Genomic DNA, 26340 nt, shown 5'->3' on the forward strand with positions numbered 1-26340 from the left:
AGTAATTGATATTAGAAAAAAATATTTCATATTACATACATATTTATTAGGCATGTATTCGTGCTTGTATAAATAAATATACAGAGGTACCAAAATTTGTGACCATTTAATATTGTAAGCTGAAACATTTTGTGAGGAAATCACAATTTGTGATAAAACTCAGAATGAATCCTTTACTTAGGAATTTTGAGGCCCTGCTGTCCATATTTATTTATTAGTTTGTTTGTTTGGATTTCTATGCCGCCCTTCTCCATAGAGCAGCTTACAAAAATAAGAATTAAATACAAGATACAGCAAAGGGGAAACCCAAACGTAAAACTAGTACTAAAGCCCCCAAATTATTAAAATGAAACATTCACATTCATCCTAACCACAAACCTACATTCATATCATTAGCCGGAGTGAGATGCCAGCACTCAACGGCCTCAGGCCTGCTGGCAAAGGTGAGTTGTTAGGACCTTGTGAAAGGCCAGGATAAATATGTCATTAGGCATAGTAAAAAAGGCAAAAGTAACAGGTTAATTCAATGACATTTTTCCATCGTGAATGCCTGGGTGAAGCCATTAAATATTAACCTCTTTCTACTGGCTTGCCTGTGAAAGTGGAATATTTAATATTTCCTCAGAAGAAAATCTCCCTCCAAAGCAATTTGAGGCACATGGTAATGAAATCCTAAAAATTATTCATTAATTTTCACAGAATTCAAAGGGGCACATATTTATGACTCAGTATAGATCAAATGCTTTGGCTGTTTCCAAAAAATTGATGTGTTTTCATGTTTGAGTAGCTCATGTCTGAATCTAAACCTGAAATATATTTATTTTAAAAAAATCTTAAACTATGTGTCAAAATTGGTATTAATGGCATCTACAGATATATCAGATATATAAAGAACATCAAAGATTAGAGGTCTTACAAATGTCAGATTGATTATATTAGGTTTAGGATTAAAAGTCATTAAAATATTTCATTTAAAATGTACTAGACACCTCAGAATATATACTGAAGTAATAGATGTCAGTTTTTCTTTGCTGGTGATATAACAAAAATAAAACATCATTGACATTTTTTAGAATAACTTTATTATTTACAAAAGTATTTATAGGGAAATCTTTTACTATTAAAGATTATAATTTAATATTTAAATATTTAATGTTATATTACATTATGCCCCAGAAGTTTGGAATTTGACTATTTTTAATGTTGTTCCGGTCCTGGGACATTGCTAAGAGAATTATTTTGAGAAACTGGAAAAAGAAATTATTCTTGATAATTTGTATCAAGGCTGTGTTGTGGTGGCTGAGTCTGGTTTGTCTGATTTGCCAGCTGTAGAACATGCAATATATAAGTGCCCATGTAAGAAGCAATCCGTGTGTAAACTGCACAATTCTAAAGATTGGCCTTGATCTTTGTTGATGGTGATTGCAATAACAACAGTCAAATTGGAAATTGCAATCTCTGAAACTGAAATGGAATATCATTTGGAATCATAGGAATGTGAGGAATGAGGACATGTTAACCTTTGAAAGGTCCTGTCTTCGCATGTTGCATGTTGAATGACAATTTAAAAGCAGAATGAGCAGTTCTTCCACCTGGTAGCAATGTTGCAGCTAGTCCGGCCCACGCAAGAGCCAAGGGTATGTAATTTGGGGATTGAATTGCTGCCAGAATCAATCTAATTAGGACAACAGGTCGTTCGTTCATGTATGGGAAATGAAAGAATTTGCCATATAGCTTCATTGCTGCTGTTTTTACCTGTCACAGGTATGACATTTATATAGTAGTAGGTATATAAAAACGCAAATATTCAAATGCAACTGTTGATGGTTGTGATTGGTTGAAATTATCACCAGCCAAGGAAAAGGTGCCTCCTATCTTTTTGACCAGGCAATCAAAACGCCCTCCCTATCTTTTTTACCAGCCCCAAGGCCAAGCAACTCCCTGTTTTTACCTGTTACAGGTGTGCCACCTTTATAATATAGCTGCATAAAAATGTGTGTATTGGAATGCAACACTGTATCAAATAAAGAAAATTAGTGGCAATGAAATTTACCGTAGGAAATCAAGAATTAAATCAAGAAAAAGTGCATTGGGTGCAGGAGTCAAACCCCCAGCCCTGGGGACTTCATGCCCATAAGAGTCCCACTCGGCTAAGGACCCGTTGGAAGACCTGATCTTTGAACACACTTAGCTAATTCCTTATAAACGTACCATTCTTATTCTCAAAGTATCAAGAAGATATGGTTTGGACTACTTGAAATTGGGATTTATTCAAGAACTTGGTAGCGGGCTGGATCCATGACCGCTTTGTGCTGTGTGTTCTGAGAGTTTATCCAATGATGGCACTTGAATATTTTTTTAAAAATGCATGAAAATACGGAAAAGCAAGTAAGTGCTTTAACAAAAATGACACTTGAAGATAAGTCCTTATTAAAGGCTTCTTTTCTGATAGCACTTCAGATTGCAAAAATTAAAAAAACTTTATATGATTGGAGAAGAATTAGTTAACCATGGCATATTACAAGCCTGAGAAGAGGTTTTGGGAAAGCAGACTGTCCAGAAACTATGTCCGCTACTACTGTCAGGTGCAGAAATGAAGAACATAGTTATGCAATCATGTAGGGGTCCAGAGATGCCATAGGATTTTGATTTGAGAAGTTCAGTGATACCTTGTCTTACAAACTTAATTCATTCCGTCACCACGTTCATAAGATGAAAAGTTCATAAGACGAAGCAATTTCCCCCATAGGAATCAATGTAAAAGCAAATAATGCATGCAACCCCCTCCCAAAAGTCACCCCTTTTGCCTTGTGCCGCTGGGAATCCCCACCTCCAGACTTCCGTTGCCAGTCGAAGCTCTGGGATTCCGCTGAGGCTCCCCTCTCTGGGAAACCCCACCTCCGGACTTCCATTGTCAGCAGAAGTGTGGGGATTCCCCTGAGGCTCCCCTCGCTGGGATTCAAAGCAGCGCCGGCAAAAATGAAGGGAATCCCGAATTAAGTTCTTAAGTAGAGGTACCACTGTACAGTATAATTATCACTTTTGATTTTTAGCTACAATGACTAGTCTGGATTCAATTTTTGAAATAGCTTCCTTTTCCTCTGTTGTCTTATTCACTTCTGTCTAAGTGAGGTTCCTTTACAATGATGTTACTTATATTAACTTTCAGAAATGACAGATTTGGGAAATGCTAGTTCAGCCACATTTTTGGATTTTTTTCTCCTTTATTAGATTCTGACTTGAGCTTTCCAAAAAATGCTGCTCCAGTTCTTCCACAAGTCCAAAGAAACTCTGGAATCTCTCTTCTGTCCTCTTCAGGGAACTTCAGGATACGCCAGGAGAATGTCATTCCACCTTCTCACTTTCTGCCTCCCTTTGATGGTCCATGGCCCAGGCAATATTTTTGTATGATTGTGCCATTGTTTGCATTACTAAAGTCTCTTTGATCTTTGTTCTTGCAACACCTGCATGAACTGATTATTACTTAAATGCAATGTAACAAAATTTTTAGATGACTAATGGAGGGATGGAAGGGTGAACAGAAGTTAGAAATGTTCAAGAGTGAGGTAAATATTGCTAAATGTTGACTGCAGGAATTGGCACACCTGGAAAGCTGATGCTGAGAACTGATGGAGTGACTCAGGGAGAGATCAGAATCAGGATAGCAGGGGATTTAAAAATAAATTACTTGGCCAAAGAATTTGGTAGACTTTTAAAAACAGCATGTCATATAATCAGCTGCTGGATAACTCTCAAAAGAGATCTTAGCTGGCCAAGTAAGATTTTTGATTGCTAAAGAAGAGGAAGGAAGGAAGGAAGGAAGGAAGGAAGGAAGGAAGGGGGGAAGGACAAGTGATGCTGTGTAAGTATGAGTAGGAAATATTACAAATAAATATATAAATAATCTTAATAAAGTTAAAACATAAAACTTTGGGATTGGTTTCATGCTTGCATAGTTTCATATGCCTCTTCCATCATCTGCCAATGTAGAATTGGTTATTTTAATCAAGTTGCATTTGTAGGACTTCAACAGCACAAATAGTGCAAAGTAGTGCAATGTTTTGATTTTTATAACAAAAGGATCTAGTATCAGTGTAATGCTGCTTTTGACATTTGTTCCTTTCCTCTCCCTGGTCTGCAGACCCTTTAATTTTAGCTTGTAGTAGTTGTTGAATACAGTCACTGAAATAGAATTGTGCTTCAACTTTTCACAAAGTCATTCTGTGCATGATTTTATCTCCGCTTAAGACAGTTATAGCTGCAACATTACTTTTTCTGCATGGTGTGCATCTATTTATTTTTCAGTTCTATTTTGATTGACCGCAGATGAGTTAGCTCCGGAGGTCTTGGGAATAAAATCTACTTCTGTTGAAGATTTGTGGGTGCTTATTTTTTTCTTTTTGTCAATCCTGAACCCTGGGTGGGAATTGTAGAGATTCTTTTTCAGAACTAACGTAACTGAAAACCTTGTTTTCATTAATGCCGGACTACTTGGTTAGGAAATAGCTAAGACAATAAACACCACTTCCAGCTTTAACAGATTAATAATTTCCCCCACTTTGTATTGGCATTTCTACTTTGTAGTCTTTAGCCATGTGGTTCTAATTTGTTGTCCGACTGGATTGTTTTGTTCTTTGCCACTGGTACCAAAAGACATAGACCATGAAAAACCTGTGAGGAAAACACAAGCGTGTTTCTGGCTCCGGAAAAGGACTTCCTAGGTGGTCAGAGGCTGAGGTCTGAGGGTAATGTCATCCAGAATAGAAAAGTGATTAAAAACTACTGTTCTGGATATTGTCTCCACTGAAAGAATTCAGGCAGTGATCCTTTGTTTGAATGGTAAAAGATTTGTCTGACCAAAGTAGACAGATTACTGTGCAGAAGAGGTGAAATTTGGGGTGCATATTGAAGATGAATGTGGGTGAGTGGGGGAAAAATCTGACTTTTCAAACCACCCAGATGTCCTGGAGGGCTGTTGAGTCATGGATATTTTATAGCGGTTTATGTGGCTGTCTGCTTTGATGTTGACTCAGCAATGGATATTCAGCAATCCACCTTTTACAGGTAATCCTTGATTTATGACCACAATTGAACTCAATTTTTTTGTTGCCAAGCAAGACAGTTGTTAAACAAATTTTGCCCTATTTCATGACTTTTCTTGCCACAGTTATTAAGCAAATTACTGTAGTTGTTAAGTGGGTAACATGGTTGTTAAGTGAATCTGACTTAGGTCGCAAAAGGGGATCACATAATCCCCAGTTACTACAGCCATCATAAATATATGGCAGTGGCCAAGCATCCAAATTCTGATAGCCACAGGGAAAATGTGAAAAATGGTTATAAATCCCGTTTTTTCACTGCCATTGTAACTTTGAACAGCTGCTGAACGAATGGTTCAAAGTCAAGGACTACCAATATTTCACAATTCGTCATTAGTCCACTGACAAATTTTCTTCTGGAAAGTTTTTTTTTGCATATTATGATAGCTAACCCTATTGTTTACTTATGGTCTGTATATAAAGAAATGTATGATCTATAAGGTGGGTGTGGGGGTCTGCTGAATGCTTCCTGACCAACATTTGGAAGAAAAGAGAAATAAAAGCCCTCTCTCCCCATTTGCATTTAATCACAATGCCATCTTGCCTTGACTGTTCACATATGTGCCAGATTTCACACCAGTTTCTTCTCAAGGACTTCAGAGACTCCAGGGGCAAATGCTTTTGGTGCTTCTCGCACCAAGTGGAGTGACTGTAGCATGTTTTTCTACCCTGCTGTTCAAAACCTGATTGATTGGATTTATATGCCGCCCCTCTCTGAGGACTCGGGGTGTCTTACAACATATAAAAAGAAGCAGAGAAATACAATAGATAAATCCTGTTAAATATGCGCATTTTAATGAAGAAGGGGTACCCAAGGTTCTATATTTGCATGTTGGCCTCTGATTGGCTGTTCGTTCTGGCGGGAGATCTGTTGCCATGTCAAATGGGGTTTGTTACTTTGCGAAACATATAAATAGTTAGCGACGCGCCACTTTCCCTCACAGAGAAATTTCCTGTACCTTTGACAGCTCAATTTCCTTTGCCTGTACTGTACTACAGAAAAATAAAGAGTGCTAATTCACCAGTTTGGCGATCTTTAAGTACTTTTCAAATCCAATTAGTTAAAACTAGATAAACTAATCTAAAATCCCCAATTTTGTTTTTAAAAAATCAATCATACCCACTCAGACAACAATCACATAAAATTCATTAGCCAGTGGGCTAAGATCTAATCACCCCAAGCCTGGCGGCATAAATGAGTCTTAAGACTTTTGCGTAAGGCGAGGATGATGGGGGCAGTGCGAATTTCTGAGGGAAGCTGATTCCAGGGGTCCGGGGCCCCCACAGAGAAGGCTCTTCCCCTTGGTCCCGCCAAGCGACATTGTCTAGTTGACGGGACCTGGAGAAGGCCGACTGTGGGACCTAACTGGTCGCTGGGACTCATGGCAGAAGGCGGCCTTGCAGGTAATCTGGCCCGATGCCATGTAGGGATTGCAAAGGGATGCAGAAATTGCTTTATGTTAAATAGCATGCTGTGAATGGCTGGGTGATTCTGTGTTACAAAATTGCACTTTGAAACGCTGCCAAGGTCAACAGATTACCGGAAAGGAGCTGACTTAAAGATAAAGCAATGACCTTTTTTGATCCCCATGGGCTTCTGTTTGTTGAGTATTACCCATAAGGCAATCTGGTTGGTCTTTAAAGAGCACTTGTTTCTAAATTCATTCCCTTTCATCAGAGGCAGGTTTCCTTCTTTAGAGATTTCTCTGATTGAAAGTAGAGGCAGCTTCTTTTTGGAGAGATCTGGAGCAAACAGCTCACATTTGGCGCAAAGGGAATCTGATTCTGCTGTCTTCCAGCTGCTTTTGATGTTTTTCAGGGGTGAGGGGGAATATCTCAGACGGCAATTTTAAATAGTCCATCTTTGTCTTAACTTCTTATATAGCCAGCCCTCGACGTTATGACCAAAATTGGGTTCAGAAGTCATTAATGAAGATATTGAGGAGTACCAAGACAGGTCCTTATGGTACCCCTAACTGGCTGATAACCTGTACTGAATGAGTAACCCTTAATGGGCCTAAATCTACATGGAAGGAAGTAAACAGTGGGATACCACAAGGTCCTGTCTTAGGCCCAGTACTCTTCAATACCTTCATAAATGATCTAGGTGAACAGAAGGGGAATTCATCAAATTTGTAGATGATATTAAGCTCTCAGGAATAGCGAACACCCTAGAACAGTGATGGCGAACCTACAGCACGGCTGCCACAGATGGCACATTGAGCCATATCTGCCGGCATGCGAGCCGTTGCCCTAGCTCAGCTCCAGGAAGCATGTGCACTTTTGACTCATACAGATGCTCAGGGGGGGGCATTTTCGGTTTCCAGAGGGCCTCTGGGGAGATGGGGGAGGGCATTTTTGTCCTCCCCAGGCTCCAGGGAAGCCTCTGGAGCCTGAGGAGGGTGGAAAATGGGCCTACTGGGACCACCTGAAGTTGGGAAACAGGCTGTTTCTGGCCTCCAGACGGCCTCTGGGGGGGTCAGGGGAGGCAATTTTCACCCTCCCCAGGCTTGAATTATGGGCGTAGGCACTCACACAGGCACGATAGTATGCTTTTGGCACCCGAGGGAAAACAGGTTTGCCATCACTGCCCTAGAAGATAGGCTCAAGATCCAGAGGGATCTTGACAGACTTGAACACTAGGCCCTATTTAACAAAATGAAATTCAATGTAGAGAAAAGTAAAGTGTTACACTTAGGCAACCCTCCCCCCTCAAATATACATATAGACTGGGGTCTATAGGTGTTGGCTGCTTGTCTCATTCTGGAAGGGGCAGAACATCTGAAAAAAGTCACATTGACTGCTTAAAATTCTCCCTGATGGATGTCATCAACACCGTGTTGCAGCAGCAACTGACTGAGTGAGAACATGTGTGGGGGGAACAAAGGCAGTATGCCTGATTATCTCTTATTCGATGCCCTCAGGGCATCCTATAATGCCCGTTCTTCTTTTTTAAAAAAATTACAATGCCACTATTATCATGACTTTCTTGCCTAAACTAATAAGCCATTTTTAGACGATGGTGATCAATCAAGATTCCGGCTACTTTTCTCCAAAGTCTTTCACATGTTATAGAATCACATGCAGCCTTTTGGTCCATTAAAACAATGTGAACATTGCCTTTGGGAAGACTACATTTTTGACTCGGTGGTGCAATATTGTCCATTAGTCCACAATTGAACGACCTTGTCTGTTCCGGGAGAGAGCAGACAGGGTTTAATTATTCTCAGAAATCATCCAGTACAAACATATTTTAGAACACAAAAATCTGTTGTATAATTTACTAATCATGTGTAAAGGAGTAATAAGGAGATATTTACAGGACCCCCTTTGTGGTACAGGAATATAGATCAGTGATGGGTTCCCACGGGTACGGTCAGGTTCACAGAACTGGTAGAAAAACTTTGAATTTTTTCTTTTTTTCCCTTCTGGGCTCTGGGTTTGTTTTTCCTATCACAGTAAATTAGTTTGAATGTGTATAATTTTAGAAGAGCTGTGCGTGCATGTGTACATATAGTGGAAAATGTATATTTTTATGTGCCTGTGTGTAATATGAATGTACACATATGGCATATATACGTAGAATTAAATAGTACAATTTGGATATTCAGTAATAGTAAATAGATAGGGAAATTGTATCTCTTTGAGGCAAGGAGAGGCCAGACACCCTAACCCAAACCCTTCACGTGAGTGACGTCAAATTGGCCACCTTTAAGCCAGTCACATGACCTTTAAGCCACCCCCCAGTCACATGGCTGGCAAGCCACTCCCACTTGGCCACATGGCTGGCAAGCCACACCCACAAAATAAACCATGCCCACAGGTAGTAAAGATATTTGCACCCCTTCACTGAATATAGTATATACTAGGAAGAAAGATGGAATGAAATAATTTTTGAATAGGCTGTAAGGTGTTATTTCTGATTGGAAAAAAAGGGGACCAGCAGAGATGTGTACTAAGCAGAATTAGATTTTAAACATTTTGGTAAAATCAATCTTAGTCAGAGGCTTTACTATTTTTTGGATTTTTGTGTGGCAAAACTTAGCAACGCTACTTGAAGGTATATTAAATAGGCCAATGAAATACTGTGTATATTTTTATAGCCTACTGGAGCTTAGTCCAGTTCTTTAATGATAACTTCTGTTTCTTCCCCTTGAGATGTTTTTTCTAATACTTTTTTAGGGTACAATAATTTTCTTAAGAAGAAGAGTCATACATACATCATACATACATACATTACTTTCCTTGGAAGACACTGTCTACCAAAGTGTTCTGTCTGGGTCACTCCGGAAGCCAATACCAACCCAAAAAGAGAAGCCAGACACACCGGTAAAAGGCAAAGGCAGTTTATAAAATTCAAGAAAAACACAGGTAACAGAAAATGTCCTTACAAACAGGAAAATGCTGTATCTTCAAATGTATCCACGAAAGCAAAAGTCCATGCAGCAATACAGGATTCTTGCTGCCAAGCCGAGGCTGTAGAGAGCAGACCTACACCTCCCACTGGTCTTCCAAACTGCTGGACCACAAACCAGGAACAGAGATGCCGAGAACAAAGCAGGACACCGTAACTCCAAACTGATAACACTCCACATGGCTTCAAGGGCTTGCCTGCCTTTTAAACCCTGCTGATGAGGACCACACCCCAGCCCAACTGTTTCTCATTCAATGTTGATAATATTTCTTTAACTGCTGCTTTCTTTGCTCTGACCGTCTCTGTCGCATGTCAATGACAGCTTGTGTATCATCACCTAATGATTCCAAGCTACTGGCTGGGGAGAGCCCCCCCCGGGGCTCTCCTGCTGTTCTTCCTCGTCCCATTCCTGACTATCCCCTCCCCTGTCTGACTGCTCAGCCCCCTCCTCTTCGCTGTCCTCCTCCTCCGGGCATGGAGCCAGCAGAGACGCAGCCGGTCCCTGAGCAGCCTCAGGCTGAACCACAACACCAAAGCAGGGTTTAGATTGCTATTTTAATAGAGGAGAAGGGAGTTGCTGGCTACATTTTACATATTTTTTGAGGTAAACCAATAATTTGTTGAAATATACTTATTATTTTATAAACATTGCTGGCCGCGCTTATAGATGGTTTCAAATGAACAACTTCTGAGGCTACAAAAAATATGAGCCACAGCCACAGATATTTTATTAGACTGTGCTGTGTTTTCCTTCACCTCATATAAATCTTTCGCTTATACAGACTTTTGGGTGAAATAAACTGTTGGAGGCAAGGGAATCAAGGCCTTATAAAGAATGGCTCAGCTCACTTAATAATGAAGAAACCCATCATGGGAAGGTGGCCACTTACTAGATGAAAAGACACAAAAATATTTACAATGACATGCAAAAACATGAATTATTAACTTACGAACCTAAAAGTGTATTTATTGTCAGGATCATCAGGCATGGCTCTGTCACTGATCTTCAAATAAACGTTTATGGTTAACTGTGGCGATCTCCACTTCTGCAAGATTCTGCTCCTGGAATCTTATAATAAAAGTAGTGTTTGTTGTGGCCCGCCTAGCAGCGTGTGCAGCCAGGGTCTTTGGAGCCTCCAGCACCTCTTGGCATGATGAGAAAGGAGGGGCTGCCAGGAGGCAAGAAGGTTTACTCTGGAGGAGGTCTCCTCGAGAGTAGAGCTGCAGGCTAAGACTACTTAAATCCTAACCACACTGAGCCTAGTGGCAGGGAATAAGGTAACTCTTGAATCTTTCATCATTACTCCTGAATCTTGACTCCTGTATTTCCATTGCATCATTGTTACTGAATCTTGGCTTTCATGGTTCCAGTTTGGCATTCCAGCCCAGATCTTGTTTGTTGCATTGTGGTTTCTGAAGCTTGACTTCTGTGTTGTCAGTTTGCATTCCAGTCCGGTTCTTGTTTCTTGCAAATGTGGCTTCTGAATCTTGACTTCTGCGTTTCCACTTTGCATTCCAGTATGGATATTGTGTCTTTCATTTTCTAGTTTTGGGACTTGTGCCAAGTGCCAAGACTTTGGCCAGTTGTTAAGATAGTGAATTAACAACTGGGTGTTTTTGAACAGAATAAATTCTGCCTATCTTGTGCTTACGCTTTTAATAAGTTATTATTAGATTTTGCTACTTACTAAAACAAAATGTATTGGAACATTTATATGTACGTAATTATTTGCGGCTCGGTGCTAGGGCAGAATAGTATTAGCATTCATAACTTTGGATTCTGGTCCATCGCAAAGGGCTGGCATATTCTAGATAGGCTAAGTATATTGATTCTGTGGAAGGCAGGTTCCACAGATTCTGTGGAAGGCAGGTTCCACAGATTCTGTGGAAGGCAGGTTCCACAGATTCTGTGGAAGGCAGGTTCGGGGGGGGGGTGCTGGCAAGCCCCCCAGGCCGGCTGCGACCTTTTAAAACACCCGCGCTGCTTCGCAGCTGTCTCCTGAAGCCGAACGCTAAAGCCGAACTTCCGCGTTCGGCTTCGGGAGACAGCTGCGAAGCGGTGCGGGTGTTTTAAAAGGTCGCAGCCGGCCTGGGGGGCTTCCCAGCAACCTCCCGAACCAAACCCGGGGTTCAGCAAAATTTTGCCTCTTCTTACGAACTTTGTTCGAGTTACGAACCGGCGTTCGGGAGGCTTCTGGGAAGCCCCGCCGCCCGGCTGTCACCTTTTAAAACAGCCGCGCGGCTTCCCAGCAGTTTCCGAACGCCGGTTCATAACTCGAAAAAAGTTCGTAAGAAGAGGCAAATTTTTTCTGAACCCCGGGTTCGTATCACGAGTTGTTCGTAAGACGAGGGGTTCGTATCTTGAGGTACCACTGTACTTGATATGCTCCTGGTAAATCAGCCCTCCTGTTGATTGACGAGGGGCCTGTTTCCCAGGCTTCAATCATTTCCCTGGATGTTTTTGTTCCTGCTCATCCAACAATCTTAGTAGCTGCAAAGTTAAATATGTGTCTTGGTTCATTGTAGTCTGAGGCTACCAATGAGTTCCGGTCTCCTTGTCTGAAGGTCCTGGTCTCCCAGCATTGGAGATTTCCTTCTGGTGAGAAAAAACCCCAGTCACATTCCCCAACATGGGCTAGGTCTGGAGAAGGAGCTGAGTCTGAGTGTGCAACACCAAGTCATTTTTTTCCTTATCCTATAACCATTTTTCTTGCCATGTTCTCATGAACTTCCCCGAGGCAGTTTAATGTCATTCCAGTTTTAAAAAGGAATGTTCCAACTACTTATTATTTTTTGTTCATGTGGTTATGATTTGGTGTGCTTTGCTGACCATCTGGTTTCTAAAGCCAACAGGATCTGCCAGTACATGCCACTCTCCCTCCCATAATTGGTCACTCTCCCTGGGGGTTATTTTTGCCTGACTGCAGGGAAGACTGGGGCATCTGGTTTCTGCAGAATACTTGATTTGCACTTTCCAAGGTGTGTCAGGTTTACCAGAGTTTGTATAAACTTGGGCTTTATATTCCTTGAGAGTGCTAATTCTGTTGTGCCCAGGAGATTGGATTGAACTAAACCAGAAAGAGAGCTGGATTGTGCCAGCTTTATGTTGCTACTTGTGTTGCCATGGGCAGCTGTCCATGTTTTCTGTTGTTTCTACTGCTGTTTGTAGTTCTCTGGTTCCTTAAAAGAACTGTACAAAGAAATGCTAGATCACCTGGGTAGCAGAATTGAGCATCCAGTTCTATGAGGTCCCTGTTGTACCCCTATAGATATTTTCTACATAATTATGTGGATTACTGTACATGTTTACTTCTCTTCTCTCATGTTCTCATTGTATGGTAAATAAATAAAAATTTCCTGATACTGAAGATCAGGATGATACTGAGATCAATATCGCATAAGTCCAGGCCTCAAAATTATTTATGTTATCATCCTCAGCCGTGCTTTTTGCTTACACCATTATAATTTTGACATCTTTCAACATTCCTGTTGAGAGACAAGTTGGTTGCCTGGTCTAATTGGGTGGGCTAGCTTCTGAAAATGCTACTCCAACACTTTCACCTCCTTTTGCAACCTACACAACTCATTTTTGGACAAACAGGAGAAACTGAAGCTTAGTACAGAGGTACCTCTACTTGCGAACTTAATTTGTTCCGTGACCAGGTTCTTAAGTAGAAAAGTTTGTAAGAAGAAGCAATTTTTCTCATAGGAATCAATGTCAAAGCAAATGATGCGTGCGATTGGGGAAACCACAGGGAGGGTGGAGGCCCTGTTTCCTTTCAGGAGATTCCTAGAGAGGCCCCACGGAGGCTTCTCCCTGCCTTTTCTGGCCCTGTTTCCTCCCAGGAGATTCCTCGAGGCCCCACAGAAGCTTCTCCCCACCTTTTTCAGCCCTGTTTCCTCCCAGAAGATTCCTAGAGAGGCCCCACGGAGGCTTCTCCCTGCCTTTTTCGGCCCTGTTTCCTCCCAGGAGATTCCTAGAGAAGCCCCATGGAAGCTTCTCCCTGTCTTTTCTGGTTACAGTTTCGGAGGCTCAGGTTTGTAAGTGGAAAATGGTTCTTGAGAAGAGGCAAAAATATCTTGAACACCTGGTTCTTATCTAGAAAAGTTTGTAAGTAGAGGCGTTCTTAGGTAGAGGTACCACTGTAGTATGAAGTTTTGCTCAGTGAGGGTGGAAGAGAGGAAGCGTTTAGTGGGTTAAGAAAATTATTTATGCACTTTCAGCAGAAGTCAAGATGTTATGTAATATCCAAGAAAAAACACATAATACACATTCATTCCCCATGAATAGAATAGAATAGAATTCTTTATTGACCAAGTGTGATTGGACACACCAGGAATTTGCCTTTGCATATGCTCTTAGTATACAGAAAACAAAAGATACATTTGTCAAGAATCATGAGGTGCAACACTTAACGATTGTCACAGGGTACAAATAAGCAATTAGGAAGCAATCAATATTAATATAAATCATAAGGATACAAGCAACAAGTTACAGTCGTACAAACATAAATGGGATGAGATGGGTGATAGGAACGATGAAAAGACTAATAGTAATAGTAATGCAGCCTTAATGAATAGTTCGACAGTTGTGAGGGAATTATTTGTTTAGTAGAGTGACGGTGTTTGGGGGAAAAACTGTTCTTGTGTCTAGTTGTCTTGGTGGGCAGTGCCCTATAGCCTCGTTTGGAGGTTAGGAGTGGAAACGATTTATGTGTGGGATGTAAGGGGTCTGTAAATCTGTTCATGCCCACTTTTTGACTTGCGCAGTATACAGGTCCTCAATGGAAGGCAGGTTGGCAGTACAGTGGTCCCTCAATTTTCGCGGGTTCGAACTTCGCGAAACGGCTATACCACGGTTTTTCAAAAATATTAATTAAAAAATACTTTACTGTTCTTTTCCCTATACCACGGTTTTTCCCTCCCGATGATGTCATATGTTATCGCCAAACTTTCGTCCGCCTTTAATAAATATTTTTTTTAATAAACTTTAATAAATAAACATGGTGAGTAATAATCTAAATGGTTGCTAAGGGAATGAGAAATTGCAGTTTAGGGGTTTAAAGTGTTAAGGGAAGGCTTGTGATACTGTTCATAGCCAAAAATGGTGTATTTACTTCCGCATCTCTACTTCACGGAAATTCGACTTTCGCGGGCGGTCTCGGAACGCATCCCCCGCGGAAATCGAGGGAACACTGTAATTGTGTTTTCTGCAATTCTTTTGAATTTAGAAATCTGTTATTGTAGAGTTTGCTTAAGGAATTCAAATATAGTGATGTATTTGAATGTGGGAGAGAAAAAAGTGCTAAAATGTGATGGCAATGTGCCGAAATTATGGAAGTCTCTCCAAATAAGAGATCAATTCATTGCTTTTGTTTACATCCCTTGCTACCAACACCCATTGCCTATTCCTTTCAATGCCTGCTCAGTGTTGATCATTACAGATGGTCCTCGACAGTTCATTTAGTGACCCTTCAAAATGATAACAGCACTGGCATCGTATGATCCCCTTTTTGCAACCTTCTGACAAGCAAAATCATTGGGGAAGTCCCTCTCGCATAGCAGCTAGATTACTAATTTAATAACTGCAGTGATTCACTTAACTATCGTGAAAATCAAGGTTACCAAATGGGGCAAAACTCACTTGATAAATGCACAATATAAATTTTGGGCTCAGTTGTGGTTATTAAGTGGAGTACTATCTGTAGTACTAATTGGCACTTATCTTTTATAGCTCCCATTCCAGAATTATTTCCTTGTGACAAATTATTTCCTTGTGTTCTCTAATTGGGGCCAGCAGATCTGATCGGGTAACTTCCTTGTTCTTCACCCTCCTGTGTATGTCCTGCTTTTCCCTCAGCTTTGAATTCCATCCATCTCTTTCTCCCAATATTATTTTCTTTTAATATGCTCATTCTGGATGCCTGCCCACAGCAAGCAAATTTTCATTTCTATATTCCAACCCAAGTGAGATAAAAGGGACTGGGGTGGGGTGATCTGAGGCAAGAACTGCTTATTTTTACTATAAGTAGAAAAATCTAAGCCTTATTATAGAAAAATACCGCGTTTCCCCCCAAAATAAGACCTACCCTGAAGTTAAGGTCATCATCAGTCGGTGGGCATGGCCAGCTCTGGAGGCGGTGAGGGCTGACGATGTCGGGCAGCAGCTGTAGTATTTGTATTATTTGTATTTGTATTTATTAGATTTGTATGCTGCCCCTCTCTGAAGACTCGGGGCGGCTAACAACAATAAAAAAGACAATGTGAACAAATCTAATATTAAAATTAATCTTAAAAACTCCAATTTAAAGAACCAATCATACATACAAGCATACCATGTATAAATTTTATAAGCCTAGGGGGAAGGGAAAGTCTCAATTCCCCCATGCCTGACGACAGAGGTGGGTTTTAAGGAGCTTGCGAAAGGCAAGGAGGGTGGGGACAACTCTGATATCTAGGGGGAGCTGGTTCCAGAGGGTCGGGGGCCACCACAGAGAAGGCTCTTCTCCTGGGTCCCGCCAAATGACATTGTTTAGTCGACGGGACCCGGAGAAGGCCAACTCTGTGGGACCTAACCGGTCGCTGGGATTCGTGCGGCAGAAGGCAGTCCAGGAGATATTCTGGTCCGATGCCATGAAGGGCTTTATAGGTCATAACCAACACTTTGAATTGTGACCGGAAATTGATCAGCAACCAATGCAGACTGCGGAGTGTTGGTGTAACATGGGCATAACTTGGGAAGCCCATGATTGCTCTCGCAGCTGCATTCTGCATGATCTGAAGTTTCCGAACACTTTTCAAAGGTAGCCCCATGTAGAGAGCATTACAATAGTCTAACCTCGAGGTGATGAGGGCATGAGTGACTGTGAGCAGTGAGTCCCGGTCCAGATAGGGCCGCAACTGGTGCGCCAGGCGAACATGGGCAAACGCCCCCCTCGCCACAGCTGAAAGGTGTTTCTCTAATGTGAGCTGTGGATCGAGGAGGACGCCCAAGTTGTGGACCCTCTCTGAGGGGGTCAATAATTCCCCCCCAGGGTTATTTACGGACAGATGGAATTGTCCTTGGGAGGCAGAACCCACAGCCACTCCGTCTTATCCGGGTTGAGTTTGAGTCTGTTGACACCCATCCAGACCCCAACAGCCTCCAGGCACCGTCACATCACTTCCACTGCTTCGTTGACTTCGTAGTCTGTGCAGTACAGGTGAGTTGATTAACTGTTCAATCAGGAGGCAGAGATGGGGTTGAGGCATGTGATCCAGATACGCCCTGCAGGCTGTGGGAAAGCCGGGAGATGTGAAGATGAGTCTCCCCTGGACTCCCAATGCCCTGGTCCACTGACTCTCGGCTTTCTCAGGTGTGCATGGCATGTCTCGATTGTGTGCCTCTCCCGCTGGGCCTCTGCCACTGTTTGCTGCTTGGGCAGGTAACTGACTCACCTGCATTGCATGGAGTGCACTGACCAAGGGGCTAGTGAGCTGCAGCTGCTGCTGGGCAATGTTGACCCTCACACTCTCACTGCTTTTTGTGTGTATGCTGGGGACACACACACACACACACAGTTGGGCTGATGACCATGATATTGTGTTTCCCTGAAAAATAAGCCCTAATTTTAGAGCCACCAAAATATAAGACCGAGTTTTATTTTCAGGGAAACACGGTAAGTTTTATTTATTTATTTTATTTATTGGATTTTTATGCCGCCCTTCTCCTTAGACTCAGGGCGGTTTACAACACGTTAGCAATAGCACTTTTTAACAGAGCCAGCATATTTTCTCCACAATCCGGGTCCTCATTTTACCCCCCTCGGAAGGATGGAAGGCTGAGTCAACCTTGAGCCGGCGATGAGATTTGAACCGCTGACCTACAGATCTACAGTCAGCTTCAGTGGCCTGCAGTACAGCACTCTACCTGCTGCGCCACCCCGGCTCCCTCATTGGCATTTGACATCATTACTGGTCAGCAGGTATTATATGACTCTATAATGGTTGTTTGTATCCTTCTTAAGTGGGCAGAACCTTGTGGTCTATCCACAGCACTCTTCAAATAAATTTGACTTGAGCAGATAGTATAGTCTACACTTATAAACTGTAAATGTAGGCAGTGAAGGGCTACCAAACTTTTTACTACCACACTGTGGGTGTGACGTGTGCAGGATTATTATTATTCCTTCAACATCTCTCAGTGCAAATTGGGTGTTCTGGGGTGGAGCTCCATTTTCGCTACCCCACTGTGTTCCCCCCCCCCATCTGGGCAGTAGCCCACCCCTGTATGTAGGGAATTTTCCCCTTCTGCAGTGCCCTTGTTTAAGCTCTCAGATGTGACAATTTGCTATTTTTGTGTCTTGGCTGGATGACAATGCTTGGAGCTGAGGGATGAATTCAGCAAGCTGTCCAGCAAAGAGCTCTGTTGCAATAGCAGTGGTGTAGCCAACTAACAGCAGCTTCTGACAAAATAGATTAATCTAGCTTAATTAATAATTAAGCAAAACTGATCTACAGGCTTCAAGTTCAGGTTCAGCTAGAGATGGATATTAGAAGGGAATGGGTTGTGAATAAACTGTCTGGTCCAAAGTCTGATACCTACAACACACACAGGCACAAGGTGTCCAGTCCAAGGTTTGAGTAATTACAGCAAAGTGTCTATAATGCTGACATGCAGACACAATCTCAAACAGTCCAGAATTGCTTGGAAATTTAACAAGCAAGCTCCTGATAAGCGAAAATTTCAAGCAGTAGCGGAAAAGTCATCCGGGCACTATCCTGACTTTTGTAGAGTCACTGTAGGTCATCAGTTGGTCCAGATTCAGAAGCAGCACTTCTACAGGCAGGAAATCAGGCCACAACCCCCTCCCCAAAAGGTTCCAATAAATGGAGCAGCTGTTGCCCATGAAAAATTGCTTGCTAGCTCTGACTTTAAAGTAGAACTGCACCAGTTGCAAGCAGTTCATGATGGGGATACCCTTGCCTTGCCAAGAGCTGTGCAGATCTCCTCTGTGGAGCCCTTCATATCTTAGAACTTGGGGTGCCAGGGTCAAAGGATCAGGACCATTTATTTATTTATTTATTTATTACTTGGATTTGTATGCCGCCCCTCTCCGAAGACTCGGGGCGGCTCACAACATGTAAAAAGACAAATCATAAGTAATCAACAATTTAAAATTTTAAAGATTTAAAACCCCCCACAAACTAACAGACTCACACACAAGCATACCATATATAAATTCAACGTGCCCGGGGGGGGGATGTTTCAATTCCCCCATGCCTGACGGCAAAGGTGGGTTTTAAGAAGTTTACGGAAGGCAGGAAGAGTAGGGGCAGTTCTAATCTCCGGGAGGAGTTGGTTCCAGAGGGCCGGTGCCGCCACAGAGAAGGCTCTTCCCCTGGGGCCCGCCAACCGACATTGCTTAGTTGACGGGACCCGGAGAAGGCCCACTCTGTGGGACCTAATTGGTCACTGGGATTTGTGCGGCAGGAGGCGGTCTCAGAGATATTCTGGTCCAGTGCCATGAAGGGCTTTAAAGGTCATAACCAACACTTTGAATTGTGACCGGAAACTGATCGGCAGCCAGTGCAGACTGCGGAGTGATGGTGAAACATGGGCATACCTGGGTAAGCCCATGACTGCTCTCGCAGCTGCATTCTGCACGATCTGGAGTTTCCGAACACTTTTCAAAGGTAGCCCCATGTAGAGAGCATTACAGTAGTTGAACCTCGAGGTGATGAGGGCATGAGTGACTGTGAGCAGTGAGTCCCGGTCCAGATAGGGCCGCAACTGGTGCACCAGGCGAACCTGGGCAAACGTCCCCCTCGCCACAGCTGTGAGATGTTGTTCTAATGTGAGCTGTGGATCGAGGAGGACGCCCAAGTTGCGGACCCTCTCTGAGGGGGTCAATAATTCCCCCCCCAGGGTAATGGACGGACAGATGGAGTTGTCCTTGGGAGGCAAAACCCACAGCCACTCCGTCTTATCCGGGTTGAGTTTGAGTCTGTTGACACCCATCCAGGCCCCAACAGCCTCCAGGCACTGGCACATCACTTCCACCACTTCGTTGACTGGGCATGGGGTGGAGATGTAAAGCTGGGTATCATCGGCATATTGATGATACCTCACCCCATGTCCTTGGATGATCTCACCCAGCGGTTTCATGTAGATGTTAAATAGCAGGGGGGAGAGGACCGACCCCTGAGGCACCCCACAAGGGAGAGACCTAGGAGTCGACCTCTGTCCCCCCACTAACACCGACTGCAACCGGCCAGAGAGGTAGGAGGAGAACCACTGAAGAACAGTGCCTCCCACTCCCAACCCCTCCAGCCGGCGCAGAAGGATACCATGGTCGATGGTATCGAAAGCCGCTGAGAGGTCAAGGAGCACCAGGACAGAGGATAAACCCCTGTCCCGGGCCCGCCAGAGATCATCCATCAACGCGACCAAAGCGGTTTCTGTGCTGTAACCGGGCCTGAAACCCGACTGCTGGGGACCTAGATAATCGGCTTCTTCCAAGGACCGCTGGAGCTGGAGTGCCACCACCTTCTCAACAACCTTCCCCATAAAGGGAAGGTTGGAGACTGGACGGTAGTTATTAAGCACAGCTGGGTCCAGGGAGGGCTTCTTGAGGAGGGGGCGCACAAGCGCTTCTTTATAGAGTGATGGAAAAACTCCCCTCCCCAAGGAAGCGTTGGTAATCTCCTGGGCCCAGCTCCGTGTCACCTCCCTGCTGGCCGAGACCAACCAGGAGGGACACGGATCCAGTAAACAGGTGGCGGAACTCACAGCTCCAATGGCCTTGTCCACTTCATCAGGTGTCACCAGATCAAACTCTTCCCAGACAGGTGGACAAGTACGTGCCCCAGTCACCTCGACTGACTCGTTGTCAGTCGACTCTGCTATACAATTGGAGTCGAGGTCGGCCCGAATCCGAGCGACTTTATCAGCGAAAAACGAGTTAAAGTCCTCGGCACTACTCTGCAAGGGCTCCCCAACTCCCCCCTGATTAAGAAGGGAACGGGTCACCCTAAACAGAGCGGCCGGGCGGGATTCCGCTGATGCAATCAAGGCGGCATGGTACGCGCATCTTGCCGCCTTGAGCGCCACTTTGTAAGTCTTAATAAAAGCTCTTACAAGTGTTCGATCAGATTCAGACCTACTCTTCCTCCATGCATTCAGTTGCATTTCAGGACATTTATCGCTCAAACTTACATACAAGAATCTGGTCAACTAAAGTTCAATACTAAATTGGCAACAGATAAGGTTCAAGGGAAGAGGACTTGGTTTGTCTGTGGGGATATAGTGACTCTGGGCTGATGACATACTTAACTACAGGCCCAGCTCTTCCTGCTCTTCTCTGACATGTTGGGGGAGGTCTTAGATCAGACCCGTCATCTGCTATTGCTTCTAACTGCTCACAGGCTCTGCAGCTATCCCACAAGGAGGGGCGGGATTAAAAACTTTTAGCAACTGGTTCTCTGTCTGGTTGCTGGGTGGGCGTGGCCAAGGTGGGCGTGGCCTCCTTGGCCCCCTGCACCATTTACTTATTTACTTACTTATTTACTGATTTGTAAATAAGTCTTCAGAGAGGGGCGGCATACAAATCTAATATATTACTATTACTATTACTATTACTATTACTATTACTATTACTATTACTATTACTATTACTATTACTATTACTATTACTATTACTATTACTATTACTATTACTATTACTATTACTATTACTATTATTATTGGATTTCTATGCCGTCCTTCTCTATAGACTCAAAGCAGCTTACACCATGGTGTGTGTGTAGTGTTTTGACCCTTGCCAAGCTCCGAGGCTTTCCTCGAGCCTCTGGGAGGGCAAAAACAGCCTACCCCGTGCTTTGGAGGCCCTCCTGAGGCTGGAAATGGACCCATTTCCAGACTTCTGGAACTTCTGGGAGGCCCATTTTTCATCCTCCCAGAGCCTCCGTGAGGGGCCTGCATTTACCTGGCATCCAAAACACGCTGCGTGGAGACTCCTTGGATTGGTGGGGCAGGGTGGGCAGGGCAAGTCATTCCTTTCAACTATTGGTTTGGCAAACCAGATGTAAAAATTCAGCTGGTTTGGACCAGTTTGGGCAATCTGGATGCTATTTTTACATCCAGATTGCCCAAAACTGGTCGAAACCAGCTGAATCCCACCCCCGCAAAGGTCCTTTTAAGTCACTTCCACCTCAGACTTTTTAGAATCAGAGCCCTTTCACTTTTTGATCAATAGGTACACAGCTGCCAAAAACTGCTATTAAAATCTACCGAGTTCTCCTTTTTTTGGTTTGGTAATCATTGTCCAGTGTCATTCTACAGGTATGTTAAAAAATATTCTACCCCAGAACAATATCACACAAAAGTGAACATATTTGTGAAAATATAAAAATGGATTGGTCCAGGTTTATGCAGGATTTTAAGGGAAATGAATTTCAGTTCCTTATTAAACTTACTGACTGTGATAGGTTTTAGATTTTTGCTCCAATGACAGATTTGGAACTGCATATTTCCTTTTATCCATTGGATTATTATTATTTTTTTAACAAAGCTAAAGCATCTTCCCATAATCCACATGTCTCATCATTTCTATACACTGATCTCTTGTTTTGCAATCACGTTATGTTGCAACAGTGAAATGATTGCTAAGTGAACCCATGACAGAGACACCGCAAATATCACACACCGGTATGCATTGCTCAGTTAGGTAAAATTTGGTTATAAATGTGTCCATTGGCTCAGTTTAACCGAGTTTAAATGAGAAGTGGGAGTAATTTTATTCTTGTACAAACTATGAGGTTGTGATCAATACAGACTTTTGGCTGGTCTGGGGTGGCCATATGTCAGAATATAATCTGTCAATAGGGTTGGCAAGTAAGATAGGGGGATGAAGAAAAACTTGATATCTCGGCCTGCAGCGTAACGGCTGTGTGGATAGGCAGAGATTAAGGCATGTTCCATGCAGTCTGTAGCTATCTGGAGGTTTTTTTTCTTCCATCTGGTGCCAACAAATGTTTGGTTAACTGTGGATAGAAAGAAAGAATAAGAATAAGTCAGCCACCTGGACTGGGCAAACCATCTGCTTTGTCAGCACGAGAAACAATTAACTGGAAATCTGGGTTGCGATCTATCCCTCGACTGTACAATAGTATTGTGTCTTTCATGCCACAATGACATTTCTCCTGTACCACAGCTATGGCTACCACCCAGAGAGATGAAACTCCATTATATATTATAGTATTTTGCACATGGTTTTAATGGTTTTAACATTCAGTCCTACACTGCTCAGAGTCCCCCTGTGAAAGAGATGGGTGGTTCTTAAATATGATAAATGAATGAATCAACGAGTAAGTAAATCAAGAGTTGGGAAACTCGACAGGATGTTGCTGTTCTGGGTGTATCTTGTCATTTTGAATATTCCTTTCTAAATTAGGTTCTGTAAGTGACTGGCAACACTCTACAGTCTGCATTGGTTGCCGATCAATTTCCGGTCACAATTGAAAGTGTTGGTTATGACCTATAAAGCCCTTCATGGCATCGGACCAGAATATCTCCGGGACCGCCTTCTGCCGCACGAATCCCAGCGACCGGTTAGGTCCCACAAAGTTGGCCTTCTGCGGGTCCCGTCGACTAAACAATGTCGTTTGGCGGGACCCAGGAGAAGAGCCTTCTCTGTGGCGGCCCCGACCCTCTGGAACCAGCTCCCCCCAGATATCAGAGTTGCCCCCACCCTCCTTGCCTTTCGCAAGCTCCTTAAAACCCACCTCTGTCATCAGGCATGGGGGAATTGAGACTTTCCCTTCCCCCTAGGCTTATAGAATTTGTACATGGTATGCTTGTATGTATGAGTGGTTCTTTAAATTGGGGTTTTTAGATTATTTTTAATATTAGATTTGTTTTCATTGTCTTTTCATTGTTGTTAGCTGCCCCGGACATACAAATCTAATAAATAAATAAATAAATAATAAATAAATAAATAAATATCTTCATAGTCTTGCCTTGGCTTTGGCATCTATCATATAAATACTGTATTTTTCGGAGCATAAGACATACCTTTACCTGAAAATTTGGGTGCATCTTATACTCCAAATGTAGGTTGTTTTTGAAGCTTTCCCCCCCAGCCCTAACCAGGGGATAAAATAATGTGCTGAAGCTGACCAGACTAAGGATGCTAGCCAGATGAATACCTGGTAGATAAATCCCCCCCCCCCCCCGTTTTCCTCCCCACAAACTAAGGTGTGTCTTATATTCTAAAAAATATACAGTAGTTAATTCTTTTTTAAAATATTTAAAATCTCTGGAGTCTTTATGAGATTTCAGTCATCACATTCCCATGATTTCGTATCAGAATTCCAAAGTTTTGAGGGATTTCATTGTTGGCTGAAACTTTCCAGTGTTTTATGTTTTTTAGGTGATAGAATTATTAATGTGATGTTTTTGGGTGGAGCCTCTGGAAACTTGACAAGGGAGTAGCTGATAATAAATTTCTGATGTCTTGGAAGGCATAGAGGCCGCCCAAGAAAGCAAAAACAATTCATGGAACTGAACTCCTCTTTTCCCACAAGAGAGTAATATGGGACCTATATAAAGCTGAGGGCTATTCGCCAGATCTGGTCTTTTTTAAAAAAAAGGTGTAGAAGGCTGGCTTTGCTCTCTGTAAGAAATCCTCAGGCCCTATGGTGGAACACCTATTAGAATATCATTAATTTTATATTTTATATTGTAAAAATATTACAAGTCTTCTGTAATATATACAGTGGTGGGATTCAAAGAATTTAACAACCGCTCTCTGCCCTGATCAGCTGGATGGGTGTAGCTGAGTGGGTGTGGCCAGGGTGGGCGTGGCCAAGGGGCATGACAGCACTCAGCCTCCTGCAGCACTCTGCCAGCCAAAATGGGGCTCAGGGGTTAATTACAAAATGTGGGTTTTGCTTTGTGACATCCAGATCCAGCGACCGAGGGGTGTAAATTGCACAGAAAATATACTTTTGTTTGGTTATGAAGAAATATCCCTAAAGTCAGATATACACTAAATGTAGACTGACTCCCCCTCAAAAAAGCAATTTTGAAGCTCCAGGTAAAGAGAGTTCATTTTAGGATCAGTAACCACACTTTGCATGTTGGAAGTTTCTAAAGAAATGTTAGGAAATTCTGTATTTTAAAGAACATTTGAGGGAGGGTGCAGAATATCCCTTCTCTGCCTGAGGATGTAGAGACCCGGCACCAGTCAAAACACTTTTTGTGAACCAATTGATCAACACTGACAGGGTAAACCACTAATACAGTGTTCCCTCGATTTTCGCGGGTTCGAACTTCGCGAAAAGTCTATACCACAGTTTTTCAAAAATATTAATTAAAAAATACTTTGCGGGTTTTTTCCCTATACCACGGTTTTTCCTGCCTGATGAGGAAAAATGTCATATGTCATCGCCAAACTTTCATCTGCCTTTAATAAATATTTTTTAAAATAAATTTTAATAAATAAACATGGTGAGTAATGATCTAAATGGTTGCTAAGGGAATGGGAAATTGAACTTTAGGGGTTTAAAGTGTTCAGGGAAGGCTTGTGATACTGTTCATAGCCAAAAATTGTGTATTTACTTCCGCATCTCTACTTCGCAGAAATTCGACTTTTGCGGGCGGTCTCGGAACGCATCCCCCGCAAAAATTGAGGGAACACTGTATATGAAAATAAGAGCAAACTCCACTCCCTTCTAGTACTGATGATGTTACCTAGTTTGGTAATAAAACATCTTGAAGAAAACCAACAAGCTCAGAAAGCACCAAGGGCCCCACAGTTCAACCCTGAGCAACAAATATTCTATCAATAAACACTTTTTGGTTAGAGGGACTCAGAGCCTGCCTTATATAAGATGGCTCCCAGTGGATTTTATTCTGAATTTTGATATGATTTCTGTAAATAAGGAGTATAGAATTATAATGGCTATTTGATCCTTCCTATATCAAAAAAATACAAAGCTAAGGGATAAGCAAATAAAAACCAGATTTGAAAAAAGGAAAGAAAAAGAGTGAAAGTATAAGAAAGGAAGAAGAAATTAAGGAAAACTGAAAAAGAATGACTTCCAACTTTCTTTGGTACAGATATAAGTTAAAAAAATATCATATGGAAGGCTGCCTGCACCACCCTGGAAGCCAAAATGGGGTGCAGGGGCGGTTGGATGATGCCCCCCATAACCTATTTTGGGCTTGGATGACTTCCTGCACCAACCTGGAAATCAAAACAGGACACGTGGTGGGACTCTTGGGAGGGGTGGAGTAGGTGGTGCCAGCTAGAGGTGGGATTAGCCATTTCTCCCAATTTCGTAAAAAGTTAACAACTGGTTTGCCCGAACTGTTGCAAACTGGCTGAATCCCACCTATCAATATCTACGGAAATGAGAGTCCTGAGTAAATATTGGAATAGCTGACTTTTTCCACCATTTCTAGATGGGGTGCAAGTAGTTAATAAGATCTAAATATTTAAATTGTATTTAATGTTATAATTTTCAGAGTAGAAAGAGAAACAGGAAAATTGCATTCTGTTTTGCTTCCTCGTTTGCAAGTTTCAATCTAATATTGAAAATTAGCAAATTAGATCTATGCATGCTAAGTATTATCTACATATACTTCCCATTTTTTTTGGTCTCTGATCAGATATAATGTTAGCATGATAATTTAGGACATAGTTTTAAAATCTGAATAGCCCACGAACAGGCATATAAACATAATTTAGTTGTTAGATGAACATTTGTTACTCTGCTGTTGTTGAATTCTTTTGCTCCATGCTACAGTTTTACAACTGTAGAGGAACAAGTTTGCTATGTCAG

At 42.5% G+C, this 26340-nt stretch overlaps 1 protein-coding gene and 1 long non-coding RNA gene across 3 annotated transcripts in view; one reads left to right on the forward strand and one right to left on the reverse strand.

Moving 5' to 3' along the window:
- Positions 1-10633: 10633 nt before the first annotated feature.
- The window catches only part of LOC139161492 (uncharacterized), a 101229-nt gene continuing 85522 nt past the window's right edge, over positions 10634-26340 (forward strand). The window contains exon 1 of the long non-coding RNA XR_011558117.1: positions 10634-10791. This is a non-coding gene — a long non-coding RNA (uncharacterized lncRNA). The remainder of the gene's footprint in view (positions 10792-26340) is intronic.
- The window catches only part of LOC139161487 (retinol dehydrogenase 16-like), a 29678-nt gene continuing 25603 nt past the window's right edge, over positions 22266-26340 (reverse strand). For both annotated transcript variants that reach the window (XM_070740677.1, XM_070740678.1), the window contains one exon: positions 22266-22536. In XM_070740677.1, the coding sequence (XP_070596778.1) occupies positions 22319-22536 (218 nt within the window). In that variant the 3' untranslated portion in view covers positions 22266-22318. The remainder of the gene's footprint in view (positions 22537-26340) is intronic.

The sequence above is a fragment of the Erythrolamprus reginae genome, chromosome 2 (assembly GCF_031021105.1).
Source record: "Erythrolamprus reginae isolate rEryReg1 chromosome 2, rEryReg1.hap1, whole genome shotgun sequence".
Lineage (NCBI taxonomy): Eukaryota > Metazoa > Chordata > Lepidosauria > Squamata > Dipsadidae > Erythrolamprus > Erythrolamprus reginae.